The sequence below is a fragment of the Erithacus rubecula genome (assembly GCF_903797595.1).
Source record: "Erithacus rubecula genome assembly, contig: scaffold_101_arrow_ctg1, whole genome shotgun sequence".
In the NCBI taxonomy this organism is placed as follows: domain Eukaryota; kingdom Metazoa; phylum Chordata; class Aves; order Passeriformes; family Muscicapidae; genus Erithacus; species Erithacus rubecula.
This window is the reverse complement of record NW_027636395.1, coordinates 340972-368424: the sequence shown is the minus strand read 5'-3', so window position 1 is coordinate 368424 and position 27453 is coordinate 340972. Positions and strand designations below refer to the sequence as shown.

General features: G+C 40.8%; 1 protein-coding gene and 1 long non-coding RNA gene across 3 annotated transcripts in view; one reads left to right on the top strand and one right to left on the bottom strand.

Annotated features, from left to right (window-relative positions):
* The window catches only part of EDIL3 (EGF like repeats and discoidin domains 3), a 227292-nt gene that overhangs the window by 41912 nt on the left and 157927 nt on the right, over positions 1 to 27453 (bottom strand). For both annotated transcript variants that reach the window (XM_079331767.1, XM_079331768.1), the window contains 4 exons: positions 26168 to 26349; positions 10015 to 10170; positions 8663 to 8807; positions 2957 to 3141 (listed from right to left, as the gene is read on the bottom strand). In XM_079331767.1, coding sequence (XP_079187893.1) covers positions 2957 to 3141; positions 8663 to 8807; positions 10015 to 10170; positions 26168 to 26349 — 668 coding nt within the window. The remainder of the gene's footprint in view (positions 1 to 2956; positions 3142 to 8662; positions 8808 to 10014; positions 10171 to 26167; positions 26350 to 27453) is intronic.
* LOC306815143 overlaps positions 1 to 27453 on the top strand; it is a 107970-nt gene that overhangs the window by 63844 nt on the left and 16673 nt on the right. The window lies entirely within an intron of this gene.

Here is a 27453-nt window from a genome sequence, read left to right as displayed (position 1 = left end):
CTCCAGAATTCATCCAAAAGTGCAGGTAGCATTTGATGCATGATTCAAACATCACCTCTCAGCAAACATTATCCCAGCAGGTGCTCTGAGATGGATGTCAGCACTCCAGCTTTTAAACTGCTGAAAGCAATGGTGCTTGGGCAAGGATATCCCAACAATAACATTTAGTCAGATCAGATCTCTTCAAGTCATCCACATACCCTAGAAGGCAAACAGCAGGATTTCCCCCCAGTTTTTCAGGTTTCCTCATGAGGATTAGAAAACATGAAGCAAGTAATGCATGTGGAGAGCAGCCAAAAGGAATGGAAAGTGGTAAATATGATATTGGTGAGCCAGCTACTTGATAAAAATCCAGAAATCTGGGGTAAATGTCTGGCTTTAAGCCCATCCTGGGCCACAATTCCACAATTCTTTGTGGAAAGGCTGAGGGAGCTGGGCATACAGACACACTGTCTTTCACATTCTTTTCCTTACAAATGTGTTTTGACTAAACTCTGTGGAAGCAGCAGCATGATGATAAACCTTTCAGTCAACGTGTTGTAAGGTTTCAATACAATACCCTGCGTTTTAAGGGAGAGAAAAACCACAGAAAAATCCCACAGAGAGATGCCAGCAGGGAGAACAAAAATGAACAGATGAATTCAAATGATAGACATGTCTCTGTTACAGAATTGTTACCTACATTTGAAGCATATGAGACTCTCTCAAGTCATGGACTGAATTCAGAATAACCAGCCTCTAGCAGAATCTAATGACCACCTCAAGCGCTGAAAAAACAACTGATTTAATGCTTTTGGGTTTTAGTTTTGGCTTTCTGGTTTCTTTCTTTCTTCCTAAACAGGATACGTTACGATCCTTCCTTGAGGAAATATCATTATGTATAATGATTTTCAGGAAAGAGTAGATTGTTAATATTACCATGAAATTGTTGAATTCAATGCATTGCCATATGACAAACTGACTAAAAGAAGAGTATTTCTTCACAACTTTCTTTTTGACCAGAAAATAAAAATTATTCCTTATAGTTCAAGGACATGCAGCTACAGTGTAGTTGGTTGGATTAAATTTGCAGGTTCAAGTAAATTCAAATATAGAAAGATCACAGCAGCATGAAAAATATGAAAATATAAGAATTAACTAGGCAGCCCCTTGCCATCTGTAGTTAATTAAAATTACACTGTCATCCACAGGAGCAAGAACACACAACAGGAAATTTCTGTGGAGCCTCTGTACACCCTTGTTTTGACTGATGGGGCTAAAAGATGATGCAGCCACCTCTCTTTCCTGTGGAGAAATATTTTCATCTGCTTTTCCACCATAAAACACGGAAATGAAATGTTCATCCTCTCCAGAAATTACTAACAGCTCTTCCAACATGCTTCTCTAAAAAAATTCCAGCAGATTCCAGGGTCTCCAGCAGTTCCAAAGTTAAATAGATAGGGCAATTTCTCCTTCCTTTTACAGAAAGTGTGTAAACTTGGGAGAAAAAAACAGTAATCATATTCTTAACTTGCTTAGCAACTGTAGGCACAAAGTCTAATATGTCATAATTTATAAGTGACAGGATTGCAGGGGGTTAGTAGCCACGTCTGGTGCTATTGAGGCTTCCCACTGAGAACTGCACTGCAAAGTGGCAGCTGACTGAAAACACTGCTATTTTCAACAGTTCAAAAAATGTAAATGTGTCACTGGCTGGTCAAACAACCTTCCACACCGGTGATTAATGGAAATCTCTCACATTAGCGACTTGTATAAATCACTCCTGGGCTGAAAACAACCCCTGTGCACAGGTTTGTAATGAATTCAGGTGCTGCATCAGTCCTGCTGGCTTCAGAGCCCTGTCAGGAGGTAATTTTGGGCAGCCTCAATTAGACAAAGATAATGTCTGCATGTGGGATTCTCTGAGCTGCACAGAGCTGAAAGTAAATATGCTTTTCCAGGGAGCCTTGGAAGGGTGGAAGGGAGGAAAATAAACTCATCTCTCTCAACAAATGAGGGAAATTCAGTGAAACAGGACTGCAACTACCATTTTTGTTCATTACAAAAGGAAAACTGGGGCTAGTGGAGGCACCCCTGAGGAGATTTTCCTGCGGCTGTGATTACAAAAAACATGAAGATGTGTTGGGCTTTCAGAGCTTCTGGCACAGTTGGGATGGTTACACTCAGAAAGAGAAGAATTTGAATTTAAAACTGAATGTCTTAAGTTGCAATACAGGATGTGACCATAAGTATATATTCTATCACTATCTGCTGAAACCAGGTGGGGCAGTGATCCTTATCTCTGTGGGAGATATCCTCTGTTAATGGGTCAGCTGTGAAAAACCAGCTGGGCAATCATCTTTATCTTCCCACAGCCCATCCTCCCTCCAGCAGATATCTCCTGTTCATGGCCACTGAGTCCCAGGGCATGGCTGAGAAAATTCCATCATCCCACTGGGAGATGCTCCAGCCAGGGCAGGAGCCAAGCCTTTCCTACCCAGAGAAAAACTGACATTTGGGACACCAAGGCACCTTCTTTCCACTGGATTCCAGAGGAAAACCAGAGCCTTGCACATCATCCCTGGAGCTTCAGAGGAAACTGCCCCTTCTCCAGGAGCACTGCTCCAGCTGAACCACATCTGCCCCTGCAGGAGGATGCAGCACCATGGAATGGGACTGTGCCACCACCCTGACTGACTGAGGGTGTCAGCTTGGATTCTGGCTCTGGCAGGGCTGGGATTGTTCTGTGTAATACTGCATTGCTATTGGAATTGTCCTAGTGCAGAACTGTTATTGCTAATTCCCAAATCTTTGCCTGAGAGCTCCTTAATTTCAGAACTATAACAATTTGGATGGAGGGGGTTTACATTCTCCATTTCAAAAAGAGGCTGCTGCCTTTCTTACACCTGCCCTCCAACCAGAACCAGAGAACACCAAGACAACAAACACCTGGCAAAACCCACGTGAAAAAAATTACCTGCAACCACTGTGACTGGTCATTGTGGCCAGAGGTCCAGGCATTGACCTTGCCCTGCTTGTCCAGCCGGGCTTTCCTGGGCTCCCAGGCAAACATGTCCATGTTGAGGGTGCGGAACACGCTGGAGGCAGTGATCTGGAAGTCCTGGATGTGTCCTGATTTCATCCCCAGGGGCTCAGAGCAACCTGGAACAGCAGGGCAAGATCAGTGCTTATGTCTGTCAGGGGATTAGGTTTTCTCTTATGGCAGAGAAAACCTGAAATGCTTGAGGAAAGAGATGTAATCAAGGCTATTGTTGAAGGAACTCGAAAACAAATAAATGGAAAATAGACAATTCAAGGCACTTTGTTTCAAAAATTGGTTGGGTGAGTCAAAATCAAGATAGAGAATTCAACATATTTTATCCTGGCATACATTTGTGAGGCGAAACAAAAAGAAAAGACGACTTTTGTCTGTGCTTATCTTATTTTTATTTTTATTTTCCCTTCCTGCAGAAAAATATTGTTTCCCCTGTTCAGTCTTATTTTCCTCATGCTTTTATGCCACCTCACATCAACCATGTGTTTGCTTAGTGAAGAAACATTATTTTTTCCTAAAACCACTGCTGAAGTAAAATATTAAAAATCACTGAGCTCTTTTACACTTTTGAGTTACTTGATGTCTAAAAAAAAATCCAGAAAGCCCAGAATCCCACTGAAGGAGGGGGAGACCATAGAAAAACCATTGTGAAGGAGGAAGAATAGTAGGAGGATATCATTTAGGGGAAATTGATTGTTAATGGCTTATTTGTTTGTGGACATCCCACACCATTGAGTGATTTTCACTGTAGAAAAGATAGATCTCAGGCTTCTCCCTTCCCTGCTCTGCATGAAAAAAAGATAAAAATAAAAACTGATAAGTGGGTCTGAGTTCCTCTGCTTTGCTGTTGTGTGCTGGGAATGTGGGAGGTACACTGGAGGCAGAAGCAGGCTGGAACAACACTGGAACAACAGGGCTGGGAACCAAAGAAGGCTGATGAGCAGCATGGTGTTAAGAATTAAACAAAAAAAATCAGGAAAAGAAAGGCAAATGGCTGAGAGAGAGAAGGGTGGTAAGAGGACAGAAAAGGTGGATATATGACTTGGGGGTGGAGTGATGCTTGACAGTTGAGGTAAAGTGAAACATGGATAAGATGGTAATATAAAAATGAAGTTGTTTTCTCATTTTCTTCCTGTCACAGGAGTAAAACATCTGCATATGTGCAGTTATTATGAATAATATAATTTTTAATACAGTATGTCCTGAATTTAAAGTCTGAATATTGACATGCTTCATGTTAAATTAAAAACAAACAAACAAACAAAAACAAATAAACAAAAAACCCCAAAAACTGAGAGAAAAGAGAGTCAACTTTAGAAAAAACCACCCAGTCTTTCATAACTGATTCTCAGTGCACAAACAGAAATGGCACAGCCTTGTCTGGAGAATGGACTCATTCGAAGCCACAACAAAACAGTTTTCCTGGGAGTGGGAGGGAGAAATTGGCAGAAGAAATGAGAGAGACTAATGTGCTGGTTTGGAGAAGGACTTTGGCTATTATTAAATTCTGAAGTGTCACTCCAGGATCACAAGGACTGTCAGCAAGAACGTTTCATCCCAGGAATGCGAAGGAGGCTCCTGACACAAAACCATGGGTTGTCAAAGCTGTGATTCACTGCTGGCCCCACCCATCCAAACCAGTTCTATCTTTTCTGAGCATTATTATTGATTTATGAAACAACAGCTGTGCCTGCCTGTGTGCCTGTGCATGCATGAATTAATGGGATTTTACACTCGCCTGCCTCCCCCGTGGCCCCAAAGGGGTGGGAAGAATGGTGGCAAAGGTAAAGGGGGAAAATGAGAAGAGCAGTGAGAATCTGAGGAGGCAAATGTGATGCACACAGGTGTCAGGATGGCTGTTGCTGTGTCAGAGAGCAGCAGCTTCCCAGCCCCTGCCCCAGGAAGGGTGACTGAGCCATAACCCACAGCACAAAGCATCATCAAACCAGCACAGGTTTGTGTCATCCCTCACAGCTGTTTGCAACAATGCTCACATCTCCCTGAAATGTCTCCTCTGCTGCACCTTCAACTTTGCTTTTCTGTGCCCCTGTGAAAGGATTCAATTTTCATTTTTTAAGATCTGTTGAAGTCAGAGGCAGCTGATGCAGACACACCCAGTGGAGCATCTCAGTCTAGAATGTTTGTGATGCTTTGGATACCTCCAGCTTTAATAAATTATACCTGATACCTCAGTATGTTTAAATCTAACTAGGCATAAGTTTGCAGGTCTTATTTAGTCTAGCTCAATGGAACAGGGAAATAATGGGGAAGAGTGGGGATTAGCACATGAAAATTGGAAGGATCAACACAGAGGTTCTTCTCAGAAGAAGTTCTTCAAGCCCACAAATGCATGCAGTCTGCATGAGCCTTGTCTTGGGCAAAGACTTGTGGAGTGCTGGCAAAAGCAGCATATGTCAATTATTTGAGGGCAAGGGTGATTTTGTTTGGATTCATACTGTGATATACTAAAAAATGAGAGATTAAAAAAAAAATCTTCGTATTTTTGAATCATAGAATGTTTTGGGTTGAGAGGGACCTTAAAGGTCATCTAGCTGCATATCTAATTCCAACCCCTTTGCCATGGGCAGAGACATTTTTCATTAAACCCTGTTGGTTTAAAGCCCTGTCCAACCTGGCCTGTGAATACCAAATAGAGAATTCCTCTCCAGATTCCACAGTTCTGGGGACAGATGAGGAAAGGAGAACCTATCCTTAACTGCAGGTGTGATCAAGTCCCCCTGTGTGTCAGTTTTGTGTGAATGGTGCTACAGGGACTGTTAGGATAAAGAAATAATTACCAGGGAACAACATGCCCAAAGGAGATGAAAATTACACACTCAGGAGAAGGAACAGGGAAGTTCAGGTTTTGGGGGCCAACATCCCTCTGCAGGAACTGAGAAACCCCCCCAAAAAACAGTGCAGGAGTGAGTTCCAAGAGTGAGTGACACTGTTGTGTGAACACTCATCTGCTGCTAAAAACCACAGCTTGATGCTGCAATTAATAACAGCTTAATGAATAGAGGCATTCTAATAAGCAGGAGCTGTGATCTGCTTCTCCCTCTCATCAATACTCTGAGGAGGGAAAGGGAGGGCAGGACACAGAGATGTGCAAAGCACAAGAAAGGCAGGGACATGAAAATTAATGCCTAATTTATTGATGGTTGGCTCCACTAGCATTGATCCTGATTTTCAATAAGATGTGGATCCTGTGTAAGTAAAGCTGTTTATGAGAGTAAAGCAGACTGCATTGAACATTTTGCTGAAGTTTGTCTTAAGAAGGAGTTGGTTTTATGATGATCCAATGCTGCAAGTCTCCCTCTGTTTATCACTCAGGCAGATATTTAAAAGTGCTTTTCCACCCAAGGCAGACCACCTGGAATTAAGAATTAGCCTGTGCAATTACACCTTTTTTCAGTAAGTTTGAAATTGTTCTGCTGAGCCTTGGCTGTCCATAGTTTTAAGAAATGATGACCTTGACACTGTTAGGAGGCCACTGAAATTAATTCACTCCACTAGCTTTCACAGTTCTTTGAGCAAAACAATTCCTAGTCATTGTGGCAAAGACTTACCCTAAACTGTGGTTCCAGAAGTGGAAGACAAAAAAAAAAAATAAAAAATCAAATAGAACAAAGCAGCTAGACAGGATTTTCTATTTACTCTTAAACCTACCTATATTGGAAGAGAGCTACACTGAGAATTAATGCATTAACTTTTCATTTCTGAATCTGGTTTTGACTGAGAATTGTTTAACTCCAGCTGTTTTGATATATCACTTGTGAACTGGATGACTGTTGTTCGTAGAATAAACAGGCAGCCACATAAAAATCACTCCTAAATGAATCTGTGAAGTGAAAAGGCTTATCTCTTGGATAAAAAATTTACATGCTTCTTTGAATTTGTAGGGGAACACAGTTCTTGCAGAAGGTGGCTATAGGTCAGGCTTTACATTTCAGAGTTTTAATACAAACCTGAGGAAGGTTTATACTGGGTCCACTCCATTTACTTTTTGCTGCAAGGAAGTTATCCCTGCTTCTGCTAAACCCAGAAAACAAATCCAAACTGAAATCTTGATTAAAGCAGTCCAACCAAATTATATTTTACTGGACTGGTCCTCAAGGGCAGGGGAAGCAGGTTCATCCCTCTGAGGATGCCACACAGCACAGGGGTGGTGCCACCCCACAGGCAGCAGGAATTACCCAGATCAGGTGTGACAATTGTTAACACTTGGCATGTTAAAACTTCCAAATGACCTTTTCTAGGTTGACCAGCTGGAGATTAACACCCACAGAACAAAAAAAAAAAAAAAAAAAAAAAAATTGAACTGTTACTGAGTTTATACCAGCCTTACTGCTGCTCCTATCCCACTGCAAGTGGCCATCCTCACTAGGCTGAGCCAAGTGCTGCTGATTTTAAAACTTAGATTAAAAAAAGGATGAAAGCTGTAGGTGTAGAAGGAGAGATCAGAGGTGACCTTGCCCCTGATAAGTCACAGTTGTACTAATTACCAAAGAAGGGGAATAGCCATGCCCTTAATGGGCTGCAGCTGTGACTAATAAAGGTAAGTGTGAAGAAAGAAGATCTTGAAGAGGTAAAGAAGCCCTGAGGAAGAAGGAATGGTCCAGAGAGGCAAAAAGAAGAACAAAACAAGGAAAGAGAGTTTCTGCAGTAAAAGATCTGCTATGAGATTGGTTTAGATCTGATGGAGTCAGAGCCTGTGTTGGAAACCAGAAACATGTGAGTTTTGAGCTTTCTGTGCTTTCTGGCACTGATGCCCAGGAGAACACTGCTTTTGATCTGAGGACTTGGGGAAGGGTTCCAATTTTGAGTGATGGAGTTAAAATCACAGGTGTGTAGTTAAACAGAACTGTGTGATTTCACAGGGTGAAGGGTTTGGAATTTGAGGTTTTAGTAATAGTAATAGGTATGGGACAAGATAGAGGGTTTTGGGTGGTGTCTCTTTCTGTCTTCTTTCTTCTTCATTATTTCAGGTAGCAGTTTTTTTGGTGTGATAGTGCTGCACTGTGGGTGACAGGAGTCTGGTTATTGGGTCAAAAGTATAAATAATATAGGTGTTAGTTCTTTATTGGACTGTTTACCTTTAAAAGACCTTGTAACTAGCTGGATTCAGCTTCATTTTGCTCACTTTTAGCTGGTAGCTAGAAGTGTTGCAGAACTCTGTACTTTAGATAAGGTTTAATAAACAATCGAGCCTGAACACGAGAAATTTGTCTCCCTCGTGTTTCAATCCTGACTCTTGAGTGAAGACAGAAGAAAATGAAGGCAAGCCACTAATTAGGTGGTGCAGCTTTTACAAGCTGGCTGTTGGAGCCTGCAGTCAAAGCTGAGCAGGTGAGTGCCTGGGTCAGCCTGCAAACCAATACCTGCAGTCAGAGTCTGCAGTAGGAGTTGGAGTTTTGCTGCAGTCAGCAGCAAGAGCCAGGATGGCTAATCTGCAAAGAAGAATAAACCAGCACCCTTTCCATGCTGTTGGGTGGGAATCTGTGTCCTGGCTCATCTCTATCCCTGATGAGAGATCTGTTGGGATCGGGGGGATAAACTCGGGCTGAACTTGAGCATCTCGCGGAGATGCTCAAGATGCTGGGTGGGCTGGGGGTCTGGGGGTCCCACCTGTGAGCTCACAGCCCAGCAGCTCCATCCTGAGGGTGCAGTGCCTCCTGCACACCTGGGGGTACAGCCGGACGTACTGTGCCTTGATGGGCGGCGTGAAGGAGTTGGCGTACGGCGTGTTGTTGTCCACGTTCCCGCGGAACACCTGCGGGCAAAAAAACATTTACAGGGAAAAATAAAACAGTGTCAGGAGGGTGCTTGGGGTGCCAGTGAGTTTCTGAGTCTCAAAGGCACCTGCACTCTTCTGTCTGTGGGAGGTTTTCCCCAAATTGCAGGTGTTTTGGTGCTCCCATTGCCTGACACTGGTTTTCTCGGCAGAACGTCCTGCCTTGGTGTCACATCATGATGGGTTTGCCACCTGTGCTGAACCAAGGTCTCTGTCCTGTCACTCTTACAAACTGAAGCTCCTAATGCAACTAAATTATGCCTTCTTTTCTTGATTAATGTATAAAATAGTCCTGGTTCAATTTAGCCTGCAATTATTTGCGCTGATTGACATTTATTTTTTTCCCCTTTGGTTCAGGACCCTGATCCAGTTCCCTCTGAAGGGCACTGGAACCCTCCCATTGATCACAGGGGGGTGAATTAAATTAAATTAAATTTCTATTCACCCCTCACTCTAACGAGACATCCCTGTTCTGTTCCCCCCTGCCTTATTCTGCACATCTTGACACAGCATTTTAAATTTAATAGAGAAACTACATCTAATGCTGTACAGTGCCTGGGTTCTATGCAAACTTACACAGTAAAGATTTTGGTTTGTTTTTTGTATTTTTGTTTTTGTTTTTTGTCTTTTGTTGGTTTTGTTTGGTTGGTTGGTTTGTTTTTTGGGTTTTTTTTGGTTTTTTGTTTTGTTTTGTTGTTTTTATTTTTTTTTTTTCTGCTATGTGTGCACAGCTCCATCAAAAAAAAGTGGTAACTATAAGCTGTAAACACACACAGCCCACTGGATGATACTGTTTGTGCAGCACAGAGATTAGCATTGATGAATGGGCTCTGTGTTTCCAAGGGTTAAAGCTAATCTGCCAATGCAATAAAACTAAATTGAAAGCAGAGCAATGAGTAATTACTGGTGAACTAATTAATATGAAAATCAGTTAAGTGTAATAAACAGGATTATTCTAGCTTGGGGAAAGAGTATTTATGCAACCATCAGTTAAAGTATAAGAAATTCTTAGCAGAGAAAAAATGCAAATTTGTTGATTTTATTTTTTTTTTTGTCCAAGAAAAATAATAGCAGTGGAACCTATATCATAGTGCCAGGCAATGAGTCTTAAATACTAGAGACATTTCATACTTCTGAAGGCAGCTAAACCATGAGATGTATTTGGATACAGATGACTTAATCTTACCATGTCTTCCTTTGTGCCTTTTACTTTGTACATTGTCCATGACTTCCCATCATTACTGTAGGCAATTTTATAAGATTTTACATATTCTGGACTTCCAATCCTCTTGGCACCTTGGGTTATAACTCCAGTGACTCGCATCTTCTTCTGGAGGTTTATCTGAAATAACAGCATGCTGTTAATCTGAGGGATACAATCCTTGATTCCTGTAATTATTATTATTTTTTTTAATAAAAGGAAAAACATAGCTGTAGAATTTAAATAACTGCTTTTATACTTGCATTAATCCTTTTGATCTTCTGTGAATTTCATGTTCAAATGTATAAAGCAAATAAAGAAAAAATTGAACCAAAAGCTTGAACTGTGCTTATTTCCTGTATGTGTGCACCCATATATAAACATATTACAGATATACAGATTATTTCTGGATATTGCTTAATTTTGGTATATAGGATTATTCCTACAAATTTCCTGCCTGAAAGGGAAATTAAACAGGGTAATTATTTACCAAAAGCTGTATCTTTTGTTCTGTTAGAAGTCAATTTGCAATACCAGACCACAGGTCCTAAGTTGGCATCAAGTAAAACTTCTAAAACTACATGGAAGTTCTGGCAGCAAAAAAAAAATCAATTTTTTTTCTTGGCTCTCACTGGAAATCCCCATATCTAGAGATCAAGGCTGAAATTCTAATCCTAAAGCAGTCAATAGCAAAATATCAATTGACATAAACATTCTTCATCTGAGCTGAATGCAACAACTTGAAGCACAAAATGAAATTTATTCAGAGTGAACAAATCCAACATTGCTCCAGCAGCCTTAATTCTGCTCCTTTAGTCACCTGTGGCATGGGAATTCTGACAATTCAGCAGTGTCAGATTTTAGGAAAACTCTGGTTTCTTTGTCCAAACGATAGAATTTTGTCAGTTTTTCTGGTGGGTTTTTTTTTTGTTTGTTTGTTTGTTTCTATTTTTTTTTTTTTTTTTTGGTTGTTGTTGTTTGTTTTCATTAATGAGTGAGTCTATTTACTTCTCCACTATTCTGGAATTCTTGGCTTTTGGTGTAGTTTTACCATAGTTCTCCCTGTAAGAAATTATTAAACACTCACACACCTTCAGATTAACTATGTGTGTTTTTGAGGTTTAGACCCATTGAGAGAGGAGATGCCTCCTATGAAAACATCAGGATTTTTGCAGGATCTTTCCCACATAAACCAGGAAAGCTCAGGAATATTTGCAATTCCAGTGGGGAGAATGGACTCACAACAGAAATTCATGCAGGTATAAATTAGAAAAGATTCATGACTTTTATTCAGCCTTGGAAAACTTCTTTTCCCCAATTCTTGGCCCCCCAGAGGGGGAAACAAAATAAAAAAAAAAATGTTATATTTGTAAAAGACAGCTCCAGAGACTACTTTTAGTCCCATAAGTACATTAAAAATGTAGCTAACATGGAATAGCATCCAGTTAAAGATTTATGTAAATCTCTTATGAGAAGTTCATTCTCTATGTGGAATTTCAGAATATTAATTAACAGGCAAGTAAACCAACTTTCCATGTATTTACAAAATTGCTAATAATGAAGTGAATACCATCTGCAAAACTGAATTAGAAAGCACAGGGAAACCAGACATTGATTATTTGCTGACTGGTAGCATCTTCACATTTCACTTTGTGGGAAATAGAAGGTATAACACAACACCAAACAAATTTTGTTTGACCCAGTGATGCAGATAGCTAACTTTTTTTCAGCTTAATTACAGATTTTTCTTTTTCCCAAAGTGGTAATCTTCAGGAGAGTTTTTTTTTTTTGGATGAGAATTTATGGGGATTTTAACCACCATGGCTTTAAACACTGGATGTCCTATTCCCATTTGCAGAGTCTTTCCTTTTAGAGGATTTCTTGATCAGTATCCATCCTTTGAGTCACAAACTGAGCTATTTTTTTTTTTTTTAAGTAGTATTGAACTTGATAGAACATGAGAAATAAAACCAGGCTGCCTTGTTTTCCAAGACACATCCTGTCAAGGTTTGCAGAAAAATCCCAATGAAGTGAGAAAAAATAAATGCTTTCAAATGCCTATGGCTTGCTTGTATAGAAATCCCTTCTGGAATAATGTCATGCTTTTCAGTGATTATGGATACAGCAGGAATTAATTTTCCCTTTGTATCCTTGGGTACTTTTATGTGTTTTAAATTTTTCAAGTTCAACCTCAGCAAAAATTGAAAATACCAGAACTTTAGCAATGTCTGTAATGAAGCAGGTGCCAAAATCTTTCTTATTTAATATACTTCAGTAGGAAGCTGTGAAGAAACATGAACTGCATCCTTTAGTGCTAAAAGCTTTTTCAAACATGTTTTTCTGTGGCAATTGCAATGGGAAAACAGCCCAGGAAACTCTGTTTTGTGGATTCAGATCCAGGTCAGAAAATTATATATTTTACTTACATGGGTTTTAAAACAAAGAGATGAAATTCACCAGGAGAGGAACAAAAGAATTACATATCTTTTAAAGAAAGGTAATGGATTCACCTATTAAGGATCCCTTATCATTAGCTAGATGAACTGGGAAAAAAGAAAGGATGAACGAAGATCAATAGTGTTTTGATGGATTTACCTCAGTAATTTAAGAAATATGGCATGGTAAAGACTTTGTAAGAAGATGATACAGATACAGACATTTGAGGAATCTACTTAGGGTGAGAAAGAAAGAAAGAGAGAGAGAGAGAGAGAAAGAAAGAGAAAGAAAGAGAGAAAGAATGAGAGAAAGAAAAAAGGAGAGAAGAGAGAGTGAAAGAAAGAAGAGGGAGAGAAAGAGAGAAAGAGAGAGAGATAAAAAAGAAAGAGAGAAAGAGAGACAGAGAAAGAGAAAAAGAGAGAGAAAGAAAGAAGAGAGAAAGTAAGCCAGCAAGCCGATCGCTATTTTCACTACTTGAACATTTACCCTTTAAATTTATTTTATTTTATTTATTTTTATTTCATTTTTATTTTTTAGTTGACCTCTGCTCAGGGCCTGCTTTCAGCACCAGCTCAGAGGGGTCTCCTGCATCCAGTGGCTTCCATGGGATTTGACTCACCCATTCATGCCAGGGACTTGGCTGCAATCCGAGAACTCCCAGTGCCCTAAAACCTCATGAGGAGCTTTATGAAAGTTGGATAAAGCTCTGTTTGACACCTGCAGGCTGTGGGATCTGCTCTGATGGCCTTTGCATGTCAATGAGGAGGATTTCTGGGACTGGGATGAGTGGTGGGCACTGAGTTGCTCGGGTAAAACCGTGTGTAAAATGAACCAGCAGTCGGATACCAACGTATTTAAATCTACAAGAGGTGGATTATGCCACACACAGGGTGGATGGGGTAAAGTGCTGGTGTTGAGGAAAGCACCTGGAGAGCACAGGATTGGAGTCAGCTCAGTTTATGTGAGTTCAGGGACTGTGACAAGAAACAGAACCTCACGTCCTTGTTGGGTGCACAGTTGAATTCACCCATGCAGCCAGAACAAAGCAAATAAAATCACTTGAGGCAGATACCCTTGAGAGCAGTGAGCTGGGGAATAAAATCAACTCCTTTAGTTTGAGAGGCCCCTGAAATTCCTTCTAATCTTATTTGTTTGAACCAAACTCCATGATTACACAGAGCACTCTGACAGTCACAGCAGGTTACAGAGCTGTGGCCTTTCTCCACAGGAGGGGAAAAAAATAACCAGGGTGCTTCCAGCACTGATCCTGTAGGAGTGATTACCTATTAATCAATTTTCAGTAATGCTTTTGACTCCTGTGACTCACTCAAACCTGTTTGGGGGTGCTAAATTGCTGTCTACACCAGTGATGACACACCCAACCTAGATTTTACTGGAACCTGAAAATAATCCATGTTGGAAGGGAAATAAAGGAGGAAAACATTTTCTCTAAGAGAAAGTGGTAATGTGAACAAGGTAACTTTATGAGTTCCTGTTGTTTGTACAGTGCACCATTTTCAGAGGCAATTCAGAACCAGAACTGCAAATTTGCATGGTGTGTGTGTCACTGGAAACTGTGAGTTAATCCTGGATCTTGTTTTCCAAAACCAAGTCCAAAGGGCTCCACAAAACAAAGGCCATCAGTAACTTCTCAGCATGGTTTACAAACCTTAGAACCACATGAGAAAGGAAGATTAAATTCAGAATTGTAATGTGTGAATGTAACAGAACAGCAGGGACTGGGACAGCTCCAGTGGAAGGTGCTCGTCTTGCTCTTACAATTTATGATCAAATGTTAGCAGATTCAGCTTGCAGAAGCTATAAACTGGGCAAAAAAGATAAAAAACCACCCAACTGCATCTGCCTTATCTACATTATTCCAGGCAGGAGAGGAGAAGAGGGATGAGAAGACAGGGTGAGTTTAGGAAGACCCTTACATGATGCTCCTGGACAGAATCCATAACCATATTCCCCTCATTTGTTATCTCACTGTTAGCAATAACATTTCCTGCAGAACAGCCCTGTCTGAAGTGTTCCTCCTGAGCAAGCTTTGCAGAAATGCTTAAATTAAAGCCTACATGACACCTTGAGACCTTAAATGTAGTTTTAGATTCATAAACAGAAACGCATTTTATGGAGAACAAAGGTGTTTACCTGTTTCAGTTATGAGATGGAATAGCACTGTCATAAATAATTCTTCATCTTTTCCAGCACAAAGTAAATATATCTTTACTGCTCCTCACCATTACTCATATAAAAATGGGGTTGAATAAGAGATCAAGGTTATACTGGCATTAAAAAATTTATTACAGCAACCCTTCCCTGCTGATCTCATCAGGTTTTGAAGGATTGAAATTTAATTTTTTTGTCTCTTCCCTACTTTTTATTTTTTTGTGAAGTCATAACTCTGACAAAGCTGGATAGAAAACACCCAGACAAACATTTTCTGATGAAAAATAGGGACACTTGCCAAAGGAAATGTTTTTTAATAAAACTCAACACTGGGAAAGTCTGAAATCTCCCTCCCGTGCTTCCTTTTCAGTCTCCAAGGTTGTTTCCCCCAGTGTGAGCAGGACAAGCTGCTGTTTCACCTGGTGCCAGAGCTGGGCTGGTGATGAGGAGCAGGAAGGGCACAGCAGGTCAGTCACTATTAACTTCCCTGCCAAAAAGCCTGGCACCTGCACACAAGGTGCTCATCTGTCTTGCCTGCCTGTGGCTTTTTGATACTCTCCTAACCAGCACTGTCAGCAGAGCTCCCCTGGATTTAGTTGAGGGCATTAATGCAGTCAGCACAGTGGCACTGATGTGTGCTTTAAGCAGCACACAGAGAGGGAGTGCAGTGATTTATTGCTGGGAGGGGGTCTGCCCCATGCAGAAAAACGTGCTGTATTGTAGAATATTCACTTGATAGTGAAAATTGCTGACTTGTAACAGGCCAGGAGAGCAAGCATTTGTCGCAGGTTGCTTTGGAAATAGCGATTCCCAGCGTGGTTGTGGGATTGCACCTTGAGGACAGACCAGTTAAACACTCAGGTTGTTTCTGATCCCAGCCCATTTTGTGAGAGCACACTCAAAACTTTGCTATTAAATCCTCTGCAGGCTCACCCTCCTGCTGCTCCCAGTTTATCACACCTCAGGGTAAGAACAAACACCTCTCAGGATATCCCTGCATCTCAGCCTCAGCCTGCCCTCCAAAAACAGCTCACCACCTTTGCCACCCTCAAGGAGAATTATCCATGTGCCTGCCTCAAATTAGGCATGCAGAATCAGAGATGCAAATTGGACCACTAATTTAATTTGCCTCTCTGTGAGGAGATCAGAATATAGGTTAGACCCTACTTGTATGGAAAACATAAGTACAAGGATTGTTGGGCCCATGCAATGCTAATGTGGAGGAACATATGCTATGAGAATTATCAAAAAGCACCTACACTTCATTTGGCTTTTGTTGAGAACTTTCAATTTATGCCTCAGAGAGTTTACATAATTAGACAGACTAAAAACTTGCTTAGTCTGTTCCTTCTTATTATTAAGTCATTATTTTAGTCCCAAAGGTAGTTGTTATGAATGCCATTAGCGGGGTTATATGAATTATTCAAACCCTGGCATGTTTAGACTGTCATCTCAAGAAGGGGCCCATAATCAATCTCACATTGTTCAGAGGTTTGTAGCCCTGCAAAATGTCATCTTATTTGCAAAGTATTGATCAAATGAGTATTAACTATCTGAAACTGAACGTTACCTAAGAAACACCAAGGTCATTTATTGCTATTATTAGTTTCTTCATATGCTTTGAGCTTGTGAAAACTCTTCCTGCCTTTGGAATGTTAATGGCTCTCTGAAAGAACTTCCCCACGATGTCTAGAAGACATCCTGAACAATCAGCCTAAGAATATGTAAATAAAAATGCCAGTGAAAATATCTGCATGTATTTCCCCTTGTAAAATAGCTTTGATCAACAGCTCATAGATCTAGAAGATGGGATGTCAGACTCAGGTCAAAAACATACTTTTCTTTTCATCCTACATGAAAACTGTCTTCCTTAGGGAAAAGAAGGGAATTCAAAAAGGTGCAATATTAAAATCACCATAAAAATACACTCAGGGAAATTTCTGCTTGTGAAATAACTTCAGATATTGGGAGGTACTTTCTCTCACACACTTTCCACCTGTTTTTTAATGGCACTTTGGCAGATCACTCTGGTAAAAACTCCAAAGAAAATTATGATCTTCTCTGGATCCTCAAAAGGACAACTGGGAAAAATTCCCATTCTGGCTTCAGAGGGCTTTTTCTAGGTCCTGTGCATGCCCCCAGACCAAGAACTCATGGAATTACAGAACCTTAAGGTTTGAAAAGACATCCAGTGTACTGATTAAAGGAGTGTTAACTATCTGTAATCTGAGAACTCCCAGGAGATCAGACTTCCCTGTGAAACCCCTGCTGTGAGATCCCATTGCAGCTCATTTTAACAGTGGCAAAATAAAGGTTACTAAGTCCCTTATCTAGTGATAATTGTGCTATCAAATGGTGCACAACCTGCACTAAAACATCTCTCCCCATCCCCTTTCTTCATGCTCAAGGTAATCCTAGTCAATCTTTGAGGATAACCTGTTATTTGCAGAGACACTGGTTGTGTGGGGACAAGGTTTGGGGTGGACACAAGGGCAGTGAAGAGCTAATGAAGCACACAGGGGGCAGATGGCTTTGTGATTGATGAAGACTGCACCACTCAAATGATTTCTCAGCCCTCACAGATGCTCTTCAAGAACAGGGAAGGTTGGCTCAAATTATTAATAATATCTCCTGAACCCTACGGAATTGATAATTTGTTGAATCCCTACAACAACATTCATGAAATGAAATTTAAAAATTGAGATTATCTTTAAAATTAGGGCTCAAAAGTAAAAAAAAGTTGATATAGAAATATTGAAATTTACCCTTTGGTGAGATTTTCTGCATTTATCTGTGCATTTTTCCTCAAATGGGATTTGGGGGACAGTGCCAGCAGGCCAGGGAGGATCCTGCCCCTCTGCCCAGCCCTGAGGGCACATCTGGAGCTCAGTGTCCAGCTGAGGGAGCTGGGGCTGCTCAGTCTGGAGAGAGCCCAGGGAGAGGGACCAGCCCTGGGGGTCCCCGAGGGTCCCTGAATGTCCCTGAGCATCCCTGAGTGTCCTTGGGTATTCTTCGGTATCCCTGAGTATTCCTGTCTCTCCCAGTGTGTCCCAGTGTGTCCCAGTCACTCCCAGTGTGCCCCAGTCTTTCCTTGTCCATCCCAGTGTGTCCCAGTGTGTCCCAGTGTGTCCCAGTTTGTCCCAGTGTGTCCCAGTGTGTCCCAGTTTATCCCAGTGTGTCCCAGTGTGTCCCAGTTTGTCCCAGTGTGTCCCAGTTTATCCCAGTGTGTCCCAGTTTATCCCAGTTTATCCCAGTGTGTCCCAGTTTGTCCCAGTGTGTCCCTGTCTCTCCCAGTCTTTCCCAGTGTGTCCCAGTCTGTCCCAGTGTGTCCCAGTCTGTTCCAGTCTGTCCCAGTCTATCCCAGTCTGTCCCAGTGTGTCCCTGTGTGTCCCAGTGTGTCCCTGTCTCTCCCAGTGTGTCCCTGTTTCTCCCAGTGTGTCCCAGTCTGTTCCAGTCTGTCCCAGTCTATCCCAGTCTGTCCCAGTGTGTCCCTGTCTCTCCCAGTGTGTCCCTGTCTGTCCCAGTCCATCCCAGTCCATCCCAGTGTGTCCCAGTCTGTCCCTGTCTCTCCCAGTGTGTCCCAGTGTGTCCCAGACTATCCCAGTGTGTCCCTGTCTGTCCCAGTCCATCCCAGTCTGTCCCAGTGTGTCCCAGTGTGTCCCTGTCTCTCCCAGTGTGTCCCAGTGTGTCCCAGTCCATCCCAGTGTGTCCCTGTGGGTCCCAGTCTGTCCCTGTGTGTCCCAGTCCATCCCAGTGTGTCCCAGTGTGTCCCAGTTTGTCCCAGTGTGTCCCTGTCTGTCCCAGTCCATCCCAGTCCATCCCAGTCTGTCCCAGTGTGTCCCAGTCTGTCCCTGTCTCTCCCAGAGTGTCCCAGTGTGTCCCAGTGTGTCCCAGTTTGTCCCAGTGTGTCCCAGTGTGTCCCAGTGTGTCCCAGTGTGTCCCAGTTTGTCCCAGTGTGTCCCAGTGTGTCCCAGTGTGTCCCAGTGTGTCCCAGTTTATCCCAGTGTGTCCCAGTTTGTCCCAGTGTGTCCCAGTGTGTCCCAGTCTATCCCAGTGTGTCCCAGTTTGTCCCAGTGTGTCCCAGTGTGTCCCAGTCCATCCCAGTGTGTCCCTGTCTCTCCCAGTCTGTCCCAGTCTATCCCAGTCTGTCCCAGTGTGTCCCTGTCTCTCCCAGTGTGTCCCAGTCCATCCCAGTCTGTCCCAGTCCGTCCCAGTCTCTCCCAGTGTGTCCCTGTCTGTCCCAGTCCATCCCAGTCCGTCCCAGTCCATCCCAGTGTGTCCCAGTGTGTCCCAGAGTGTCCCAGTCCATCCCAGTGTGTCCCAGTCTGTCCCAGTGTGTCCCTGTCTGTCCCAGTGTGTCCCAGTGTGTCCCAGTGTGTCCCAGACTATCCCAGTGTGTCCCAGTCCATCCCAGTGTGTCCCAGTCCATCCCAGTGTGTCCCTGTCTCTCCCAGTCCATCCCAGTCCATCCCAGTCCATCCCAGTGTGTCCCAGTCTGTCCCAGTCCATCCCAGTCCGTCCCAGTCCATCCCAGTGTGTCCCAGTGTGCAGCAGGGCCAGGGCAGGGCTCAGCAGAGCCCCAGGCAGGGGCTGAGCCCAGAACTGCCCCAGCACAGGAGGCAGAACTTGTGCCCAGCCCTGCAGAGCCAGAGGGGCTGTGGAGTGTCCTGGGATATTCAGAGTTCCCTGGACACAGCCCAGCTGCCATGGGGGTGGCACAGCTCAGCCTCTGGGTCCCTCTCAGGTCACCCATCCTGGGATGGTGTACATGAATAGCCTGCCTACCACACCCAAAAATCTTAATATCCTGGCATGTAATCTTGAACTTTGTTCCCTGAACCTTAGCTTAATTGAGATAACTTGAAGTAACACTTTCCTTGAAGCCAAGCCTGGCAGGACAGTCACTGAGAGTGAGGATCATTTGCTTTGCCAGTTTTTAAGTGGTTAGAAGGTAAAATTGGCTCATGTGGCTGTCACACACCAGCATGCCATCCTCTCACAAGTTTGGGTCTGTCCTCCCCACAAGGTGACTCATTCCCACACATCCTCCCCTTATGGGTCACCATCATGTGCTGGGGCATCTTCTGCTTCTTCCTGATGTAAGAAACCACATGGACACACATTTTATTATCCTTTTGGTGCCACCACTGTCCAAGATTTGATTGCTTTTAATATCAGAGTGGCAAATGGGCGAAAAAAAAAAAAAAAAAGAAATTATTTGAAATGGATGGTGTTGCAGATGCAGGGAATAAAGTGTTTAAAGGTCCTGTTGCTTCAGCCCTGCAGCCAAATTAGGTGGGGCAAGTAAGGAAAGCTGGAATGGGGGCTGACAGAGCATGGTGTGGATGGTGCTCATAACAAAAAAAACCTCAGTTGCCATGGGGATGCTGACTCTGAAATGATGTTTTTGTGCACCCAGGAGCCTCAGCCCAAAGCTGTTTGAACGGGGGATGAAAGCAGGAGGTGTGGGATGAAATGGACACCAAGACATGGGCACCAGGGGCTCTGTGGGTGATCCCACTCAGAAACAGGCTCCAGTCCCTTTGTTTTCTGCTCTGAGCACATAAATTACATTTTTGGCCCTTAAGCTAAATGTATAGATGCTGAGGGAGGTCTGCAGAGAGCAGACAGTGGTATTGAGTTCACTGAAGTCATTGAATTTATGGCAGACTTTGGCTAGCAGGAAACCTCTTCTAATTCCTGCAGAACAAAGGTCCTTGTGAGGCATTGCTTTAATTCAGCTGCACTTTCCTTATTAGTTTCTTTTCTCCACAGCCAAAGGCTTTCAGGCACTTACTGCCTCTCCTCAAGGTTCTCCAAGGGAACCATTGTATGATAATGGAGCCAAATTTTGAAGTATTGACAAAAAAAAAAAAAACACCAAACAAAAAAAACCAAAAACAAACCCACCAAACAAACAAACAAAAAAAAACCCCCACAAAACAAAAAAAAAAAACCCCAAAACAAAAACCAACAAACAAAAACAAACAAACAAAAAAATCACCAAAAAAAAAAATTACCAAACCCCAAAACAAAAACCAACAAACAAAAACAAACAAACAAAAAAAAAATCACCAAAAAAAGAAAAAAGAAACCCCAACAAGCAGAACTTTAGAACTTCAACAACTTTTTATCACTTAACTTTGCAGGTTAAATCTTCCTTTGTGCACATCACCTTGCAGGGTGACTCAGAGGCTGCACTTCATAAAGCTCACCTGACACTGAGATGAGAGCTGCATTAAGTGATATAAAACATTTAAGCTGCAGTGGCAGGTATTTTTGGAAGCCTGCACGCCAGCACTCATGAATGAGGAAATGAACTTTGACAAAATGAATGGTTTCACAGATGGCAGTTTGCTTGGAGCTCTCACCAACAGATGTTTGAGTGAATGTTCTGCAAGGCCTCTGTGTATTTTGGGTTTTATCATTTCATTAGCAAATAGCTATCACCTGGTGTGTACTTGCTCTTTGGAAGCTTTTGATGAGGAAGCTGTTAACTTTTTTTCTTTTTTTTTCTCTTTTTTTTTTTTTTTTTTTTTTTTTTTTTTTTTTTTTTTTTTTTTTTTTTGTAAGGAAAACTTTCCCACATGATACTTTATGGTTTTCTGCTTGAGGACCACAATGATGGAACTTAAGGTTTGTTTTTTTTTATACAAATAGTTAATGAATAGATTTGTGAGACTCACAGTCACAGATTTAGGACTGAAAATCCTGAAAAGGTGAGGCTGAGCACCAGAGGTGGGATTGAAACCTTAAGTACACGTGTAAAAATCAAATTAAGCCTCAATCAATATTTAGACCATTTTCAAAATTAGTTTTAAGCATTCTCAGTGCTTTTCAAGAAAAAAAAAGACTAAATAAATTAATTTTAAATATGACAGAGGTCAGGGAAATATTGTGCCTGATTCTGCTGGGCCTTTTCCAATCACAGCTCATCTTTTTTATTAAAAACCTCTGTAGCAAAAGTGTTTACTTATAAGGAAGAAATTTTCTTAAAGCTATGCAAAGTTATTGAAAAAAATACATGAAAAGCAAAAAGTATTATTTACAACAGACATGCTGAGATGGTAAATAAACCAAATGTATTTTTCTTTGGACTGGAGTACTAATATATTCAAATTGCCAATCAGAAGTTGGGCACATTTTCCATCAAACTGTTGTATTTCTCATTATTGTGTTTCATCTGAACTTTAGCACACAATTTAAAAAAAAACCAATTTGGGGAATAAATTAGAAAAAATACAGAATTATAGTTCTTATTCCATATATTCTCAGTAAGACTTGTAGCTTTTCCATTTTGAAATTACAACTTGACTTTCAAAAATTGCTTTCTAAAAGAAAAAACATGAAATGTAGATGGAAAGGGATGAAGTCTTTGAAGAAGAAGAAACCCCAAATTAAATATTTGGGATCATCTTGTATGCAATAAAATCTAGAGTAAGAAAACCTGAATAATCATCCTGAACCAACTTTACTTCCTACTTTTTGATTCTGCAACCAAACTGAGCAGTTTAATTGGTTTTTTTTAGATTAATCCTTTAATCCCCCAACTACTCACAACAGTAAATATTTGAGTATTTTATTTTAAAAAAACCCTATTGGTAACCATACCAATGTCTCTGAAGATACAGTTCATTTTAGTGAGGGATAGCAAAACAGGGGTTTTATTATTCTATTTAATACTTTATAATTATACACAGCAGTCTGCAGCAAAGGTCAGGTGCTCAAGCACACTTCCCACACAGTGCTCAATATTTAGAGCATTTTCTCAAAATTCTCCAGGTGTAACCTATGCTCAGGTTCTGCTCTTGGTGCCTGTGGGTTAACACCTTATAAAAAAACAATTTCTGTGTCCCAAAGACCAGAAAACCCCTAAGAATTGTGAATAGGGGGAAAATTAATTAGGAAATATGAGGATGGTTAAAACTGGGACACCAACCTGGGAGTGAAGTGTAAGGGCACAGAATGGATTCCTAGGTTAGAGAAATAACATTCACAAGTTCCTGGTGGCAGTTTGTGTCAGAGATTAGTTGCTATTATGGTTTTGGATATGTAGAGGGATAACAGCAACAATAATCCTGCCTGTGGTCATATTCTGATTCATACAGCCTTAAAAAGAATAACGAATACAGGAATAGAAAAATATAGATATAGGGAATGAGTAGGGATAAAATCAAAATAAAACAATCATATTTTAAAATTATAAGTGCAAAAGGGAAAAGAGAAACTACTGTGAAAAAAAAAGTTTACAAAAAAATATGCATTACTGGAACAGTCAGTGTGAGCATTTTGGTTGTATTTCAGGACGAATTACTGAAAAATAGCCATATGTGATTTTTTTGGTCATTGTATTTGCAAATGATAAAAGTTAATGTCACTAATAAAGTGCTAAGCAGTACCCAGGTGCTATTTTATCACAGCCAACCTGTGAGGAGAAACAGAGGTCAGGAGAACTTTAGAAGGCAGATGTGACTTACTCAGGCTTTAATTTGCTTCCAAAAACTTGGTCAGTGACCCTTTAAATCACCAGCCAATTACAAGCATTGTAGTGCCATTACTAATTACATGCCAAGAGTGTAAATTTAAAACGGCAATTTCAATTTTCAGTTCATTGGGAGTCTGCAGGAAAATGAGATTGCATATTAATTAGTTCATGTGTATCAGACACCTGAAAAAATTGAAGGGAAAAAAACCCCAAAACTTCTGCACTTATTACAAGTGAGTTATAAGCAGAACACTCAAACCTTTTATTTGCCAGGCTGTACATAAATAAAGAAATTAAATGACAAAAAAAAAAAAAAAAGATAATGATGGAACAAGGAAAAATAGCTACAGGCCTGTAAATAATAATTCTTTGGGGGAGTTTGCCCATTACACACAGATTCCTTTAGAATTTATCTAGCATTAGAAGCTACAAGGGGGAAACAGGCATTTCCTTCAGGTTCACTGCACTAAATGTTAATTTGCACATCCTAAAAATGGATTTTCTGGTTTTGTAACTCTGCACTCCATCTCTGCCAAGCACTCCCAGTGTTTTCCAGTTCTTCTGGACCAGGTGCTTCATCACTGGGAGCAGTCTGGAGAAGGTTCCCTGTGCAGGCTGCTCCCAGAAAAAGCTGGTGACAGGACAAAGTAACATCTCAACTGGAGGGTTTAACTTCTTTTCTCCCACAAAAACCAAAGGCAGGCAGAAATTTAGCCAAATCTGACATAAAGTGGGAGTCTGTGGATGTCCCCAACTTCTAGACCTAAAAAAGCACTTTTTCCTTGCAATTATCATCTCCCTAAAAAGTTTCAGATATTCTGGTTCCAGATGTTTCAAAGGAAGAGAAAAGGAAAGAAAAAAAATCCTCTCAAGACTTCTGCTGTGAAATGACAAATAATAATTTTAATTTTGCCCTTACCTGGAAAAAAAAGGATTAAAAAAAAAAAATTGGGCAAGTTTTGTGAACATGACAGGCTAAAGTTTATATTGCAAGAAAAATGAGAAGAAAAATAAGGGAATGCTGAAAACACATTAATTGTATGATGTAAGCTTCTCAAAACTCCTTACACCCCATGGTTGTCAAAATTACAGAACAACTTGTAGGGGACTAGAATAACCTCTAAAACTCAAAAAACCCAAAACAGCAACAAAAAACAAACAAACAAACAAACAAACAAACAAAAAAAGAAAAAAAGAAAAAAACCCGCACAGAACCAAAAAAAAAAAAAACCCACCAAAATAAACCCCCACAAAAAACAAAAAGAAAAACAACAAAAATCCCTCCATAAAACAATAAAAAAACACACAAAAAAACCACCATGAAAAAAAAACCCACCAAAAAAAAAAAAAAAAGCCAAACAAAAAAACTCCAAAACAAATAAATAAATAAATAAATAAAAACCCCAAAAAACCAAACCAGAAACCAAAAAACCCCAAAGTTCCTTGCAGGTAAAAGCAGAGGGAAGACTTCCCAGGGAGCAAAGTCCAAGGGAGCCAAGCACAAATGTGGAGGCATCAGGCCATTAGATATCCCCATCTAGTTCATCTCCTCAAAAAGACATGTCTAGAGGGCCAGTGCTAAATGATTTTGAAATCTTTCTCCAGCTCATTTAATAAAGCCCACACTCTAACACAGCCCAAAAGCTGACTTTTTTCATTATCCATTAAAGTTACATTAGCTTTCCACTCCCATGGAAATAATTCTGCTCAGGTCCCCCAGCGTGATCCTTTTTGGTTCTTTTCAATGTTCAATGTTTGGTTCAACTCCCTAACCCATCTGATCTTTATGGAGGAAAACTGACTTACAACACATTGAAGGGCCTTTGTGTTTTCACTCTGCAATAAATAACAAGCAGTAACACCAGTTTTCGTTTTTCAGAGCTGACAAAATCCAGCACTCCCACTGCACCAGTTTCAGAAAACTTCATCAAACAGTGCTTTGTGTCTGCTCTCCATGCAAGAAAAATGAGGAGGCAACTCTGTGTGCTTCCCCTCCAGATATTTAGGAGCCTCTCAGAAAAATAAGAAATGGTTGTCAGGGCAGAAAACATTAAACATGAACAAATATTAATGCCATGTACACCAAGGTAGCCTCAGGAGTGTGTCTGACACAGCTGAGGGCACTGTGAGCAGTTCAGTTTAGTGCTGGCAGATAAATTGCTCAATTGTTTTGCTAAATCCTGCAGTGGGTTCACTGGAAGGGAAGCACCCTCCTCACACACTGACCATGCTGACCAGTTCCCATAAGTGTCCAACTCATTAACCTTTATTAGCCAGGAGCTGAAATTGCCAAAGCTTTGCCCAATTCATAGATCATGAAAACACCATCCAAGCAAAGAGCTACAGCAGCCACTGGGTAATTACCTTCATTAAAACACTGCTACAGGACTTAACACTCACTGCTTTCACTGAAGTCGTTTTTTGGGCACAGAGAAATCCAGCTCACAGTGAGGGCATTGCCATTTGAATCACTCTAGCAATAACATGCTTGAGTGGGATGAGAAAAACGTGTATTTTCAGCCCCATGGATTTGTCTGAGCTAACAGCTGTTTCAACCTTAATTAAAACAGTTCTTGTTACTTCCAGTCATATTTAACCTGTGTGCCCAGAGCAGCTCAGCAAAGAGGACCAGCTCTTTCCAGCATGCTCTGGCACTGCCAAAAACACACTTCAAGCATGTGTCAGTTTTCTCCACCAACAGATAATTCTGTGACATGCTTCTGAGGACCTGACCACCAAATGCAGCATATGTGGAAAGCAGCTTCTTTGAAAGGAGCCTGTATAAATCTCCTATGGTTTACAGACGCAGTGGAACATATGTACAAGGTTTTTTAAATTTAAAAAAAAAAAAAAAAAAAAAGGCTTGCGCATTTGTAAAGCCAAGATTATTATTTGCAACTAAATAGTCCCTTTTAGCCTCAGCTACTTCTCTGACAGTGAATAAGAATCTAGCTGTTCATTAACCACTTGTCTTCATCAGTTTCTTAAGTGACACTGGCAATTGAATCAAGGGTACTTTTTTTCCTCCTCAGCTCCATCTGTTACCTGAATCCATGGCCATCTGTCATTTTCTGCAGCAGTCCAGGCATTCACAAGACCCTTCTTATTAAGCCGTGCATAGTAGGGGTACCACTTCTGGAGTCCAAAAAGAGCTCTGTGGGTGGATGATGCAGTGATTTGTTGGTTGGACACAATCCCTCCTTCTATCCCTAGTGGGCCAGAGCACCCTGGAAATAGAAAAAAAAGGAATTAGAAAGGAAATCAGCTGAAGTGATCAACTGGTCTGAGTGCAGCGTTGCTGTAATTACAATAGCATGCAAGTAGATCCAAAATGTCATGCCAAATGCAGATTAGAAGAAATTTAAAGTAATTAAATATATGAACATTTTTTAGAAATGAAAAAAAACCAAACAAAATATTGCTTGCAAATAACTATTCTCATTATAAAATTGTTGAGTGGATTAAACTTGCAATTTCTTTTAGCATGTTCTAGCAGAAGACTTGGGAGTTTGGGTTCTGTCTACACAAAGAAAGAAAAAAATCCTCAGATTCAAATATTGAAATGATTGTTAGTGAATTTAAAATTCTGTAATTACTGCAAAGTTCCATGTTGTTGCTCATGCCTCAAAGTTCAGCATTTAACCAATGCTACAAATTGTTATTGCAGTTACCTCTAGAAATGTGAAAATAGACATACATTATCATTCACTTACATTAAAAATATTTAAAGGTTTATCCATTTAATCAGCAAGCCTCAAAGTATGCATTTAACTAAAGTGCTCTAGTATTCATAATTTTATGTATGGTATTCATCATTAATTTATTCACCAGAAATACTTGTAGACCTAATAATTTTTAAAAATCAAGATATTCCTGCATACATTGTTTTTTTAAGCCACTCCATTTGGGCAGAGGAAGAAAAGCATTCAGTTATTGTGAGCAATCTGAACTGAGAAAATTATAAAAATTCATTATATACAATCAATTGGCAGTTCATCTACTATTCAACACCCAACTGAGTATCTGAGATTTTCCTTTCATCAGTTCTGATGCAGAATCTGGAGAGGAATTACTCTGGCAGCCAGTGTTACCCTGCTGCCCAGAAGATCTTCTGCCTTGCAGGTCAGCTGCAATTTTGGCAATTTTGAATGCCACAGGACAGATGTTTATTTACATTTCAGGTTTTCTCAGAAACCTGGCAGTGTTTCACCTCAAGCAGTACCCAAAAATGAACTCTGAAACCATACTGTTACAAAATTCCTTACACCACAGGGGGAAAAAGTCACAAATAATTTAATTCCTCATTAATTTAAAGGTACAGAGGAGGAAAA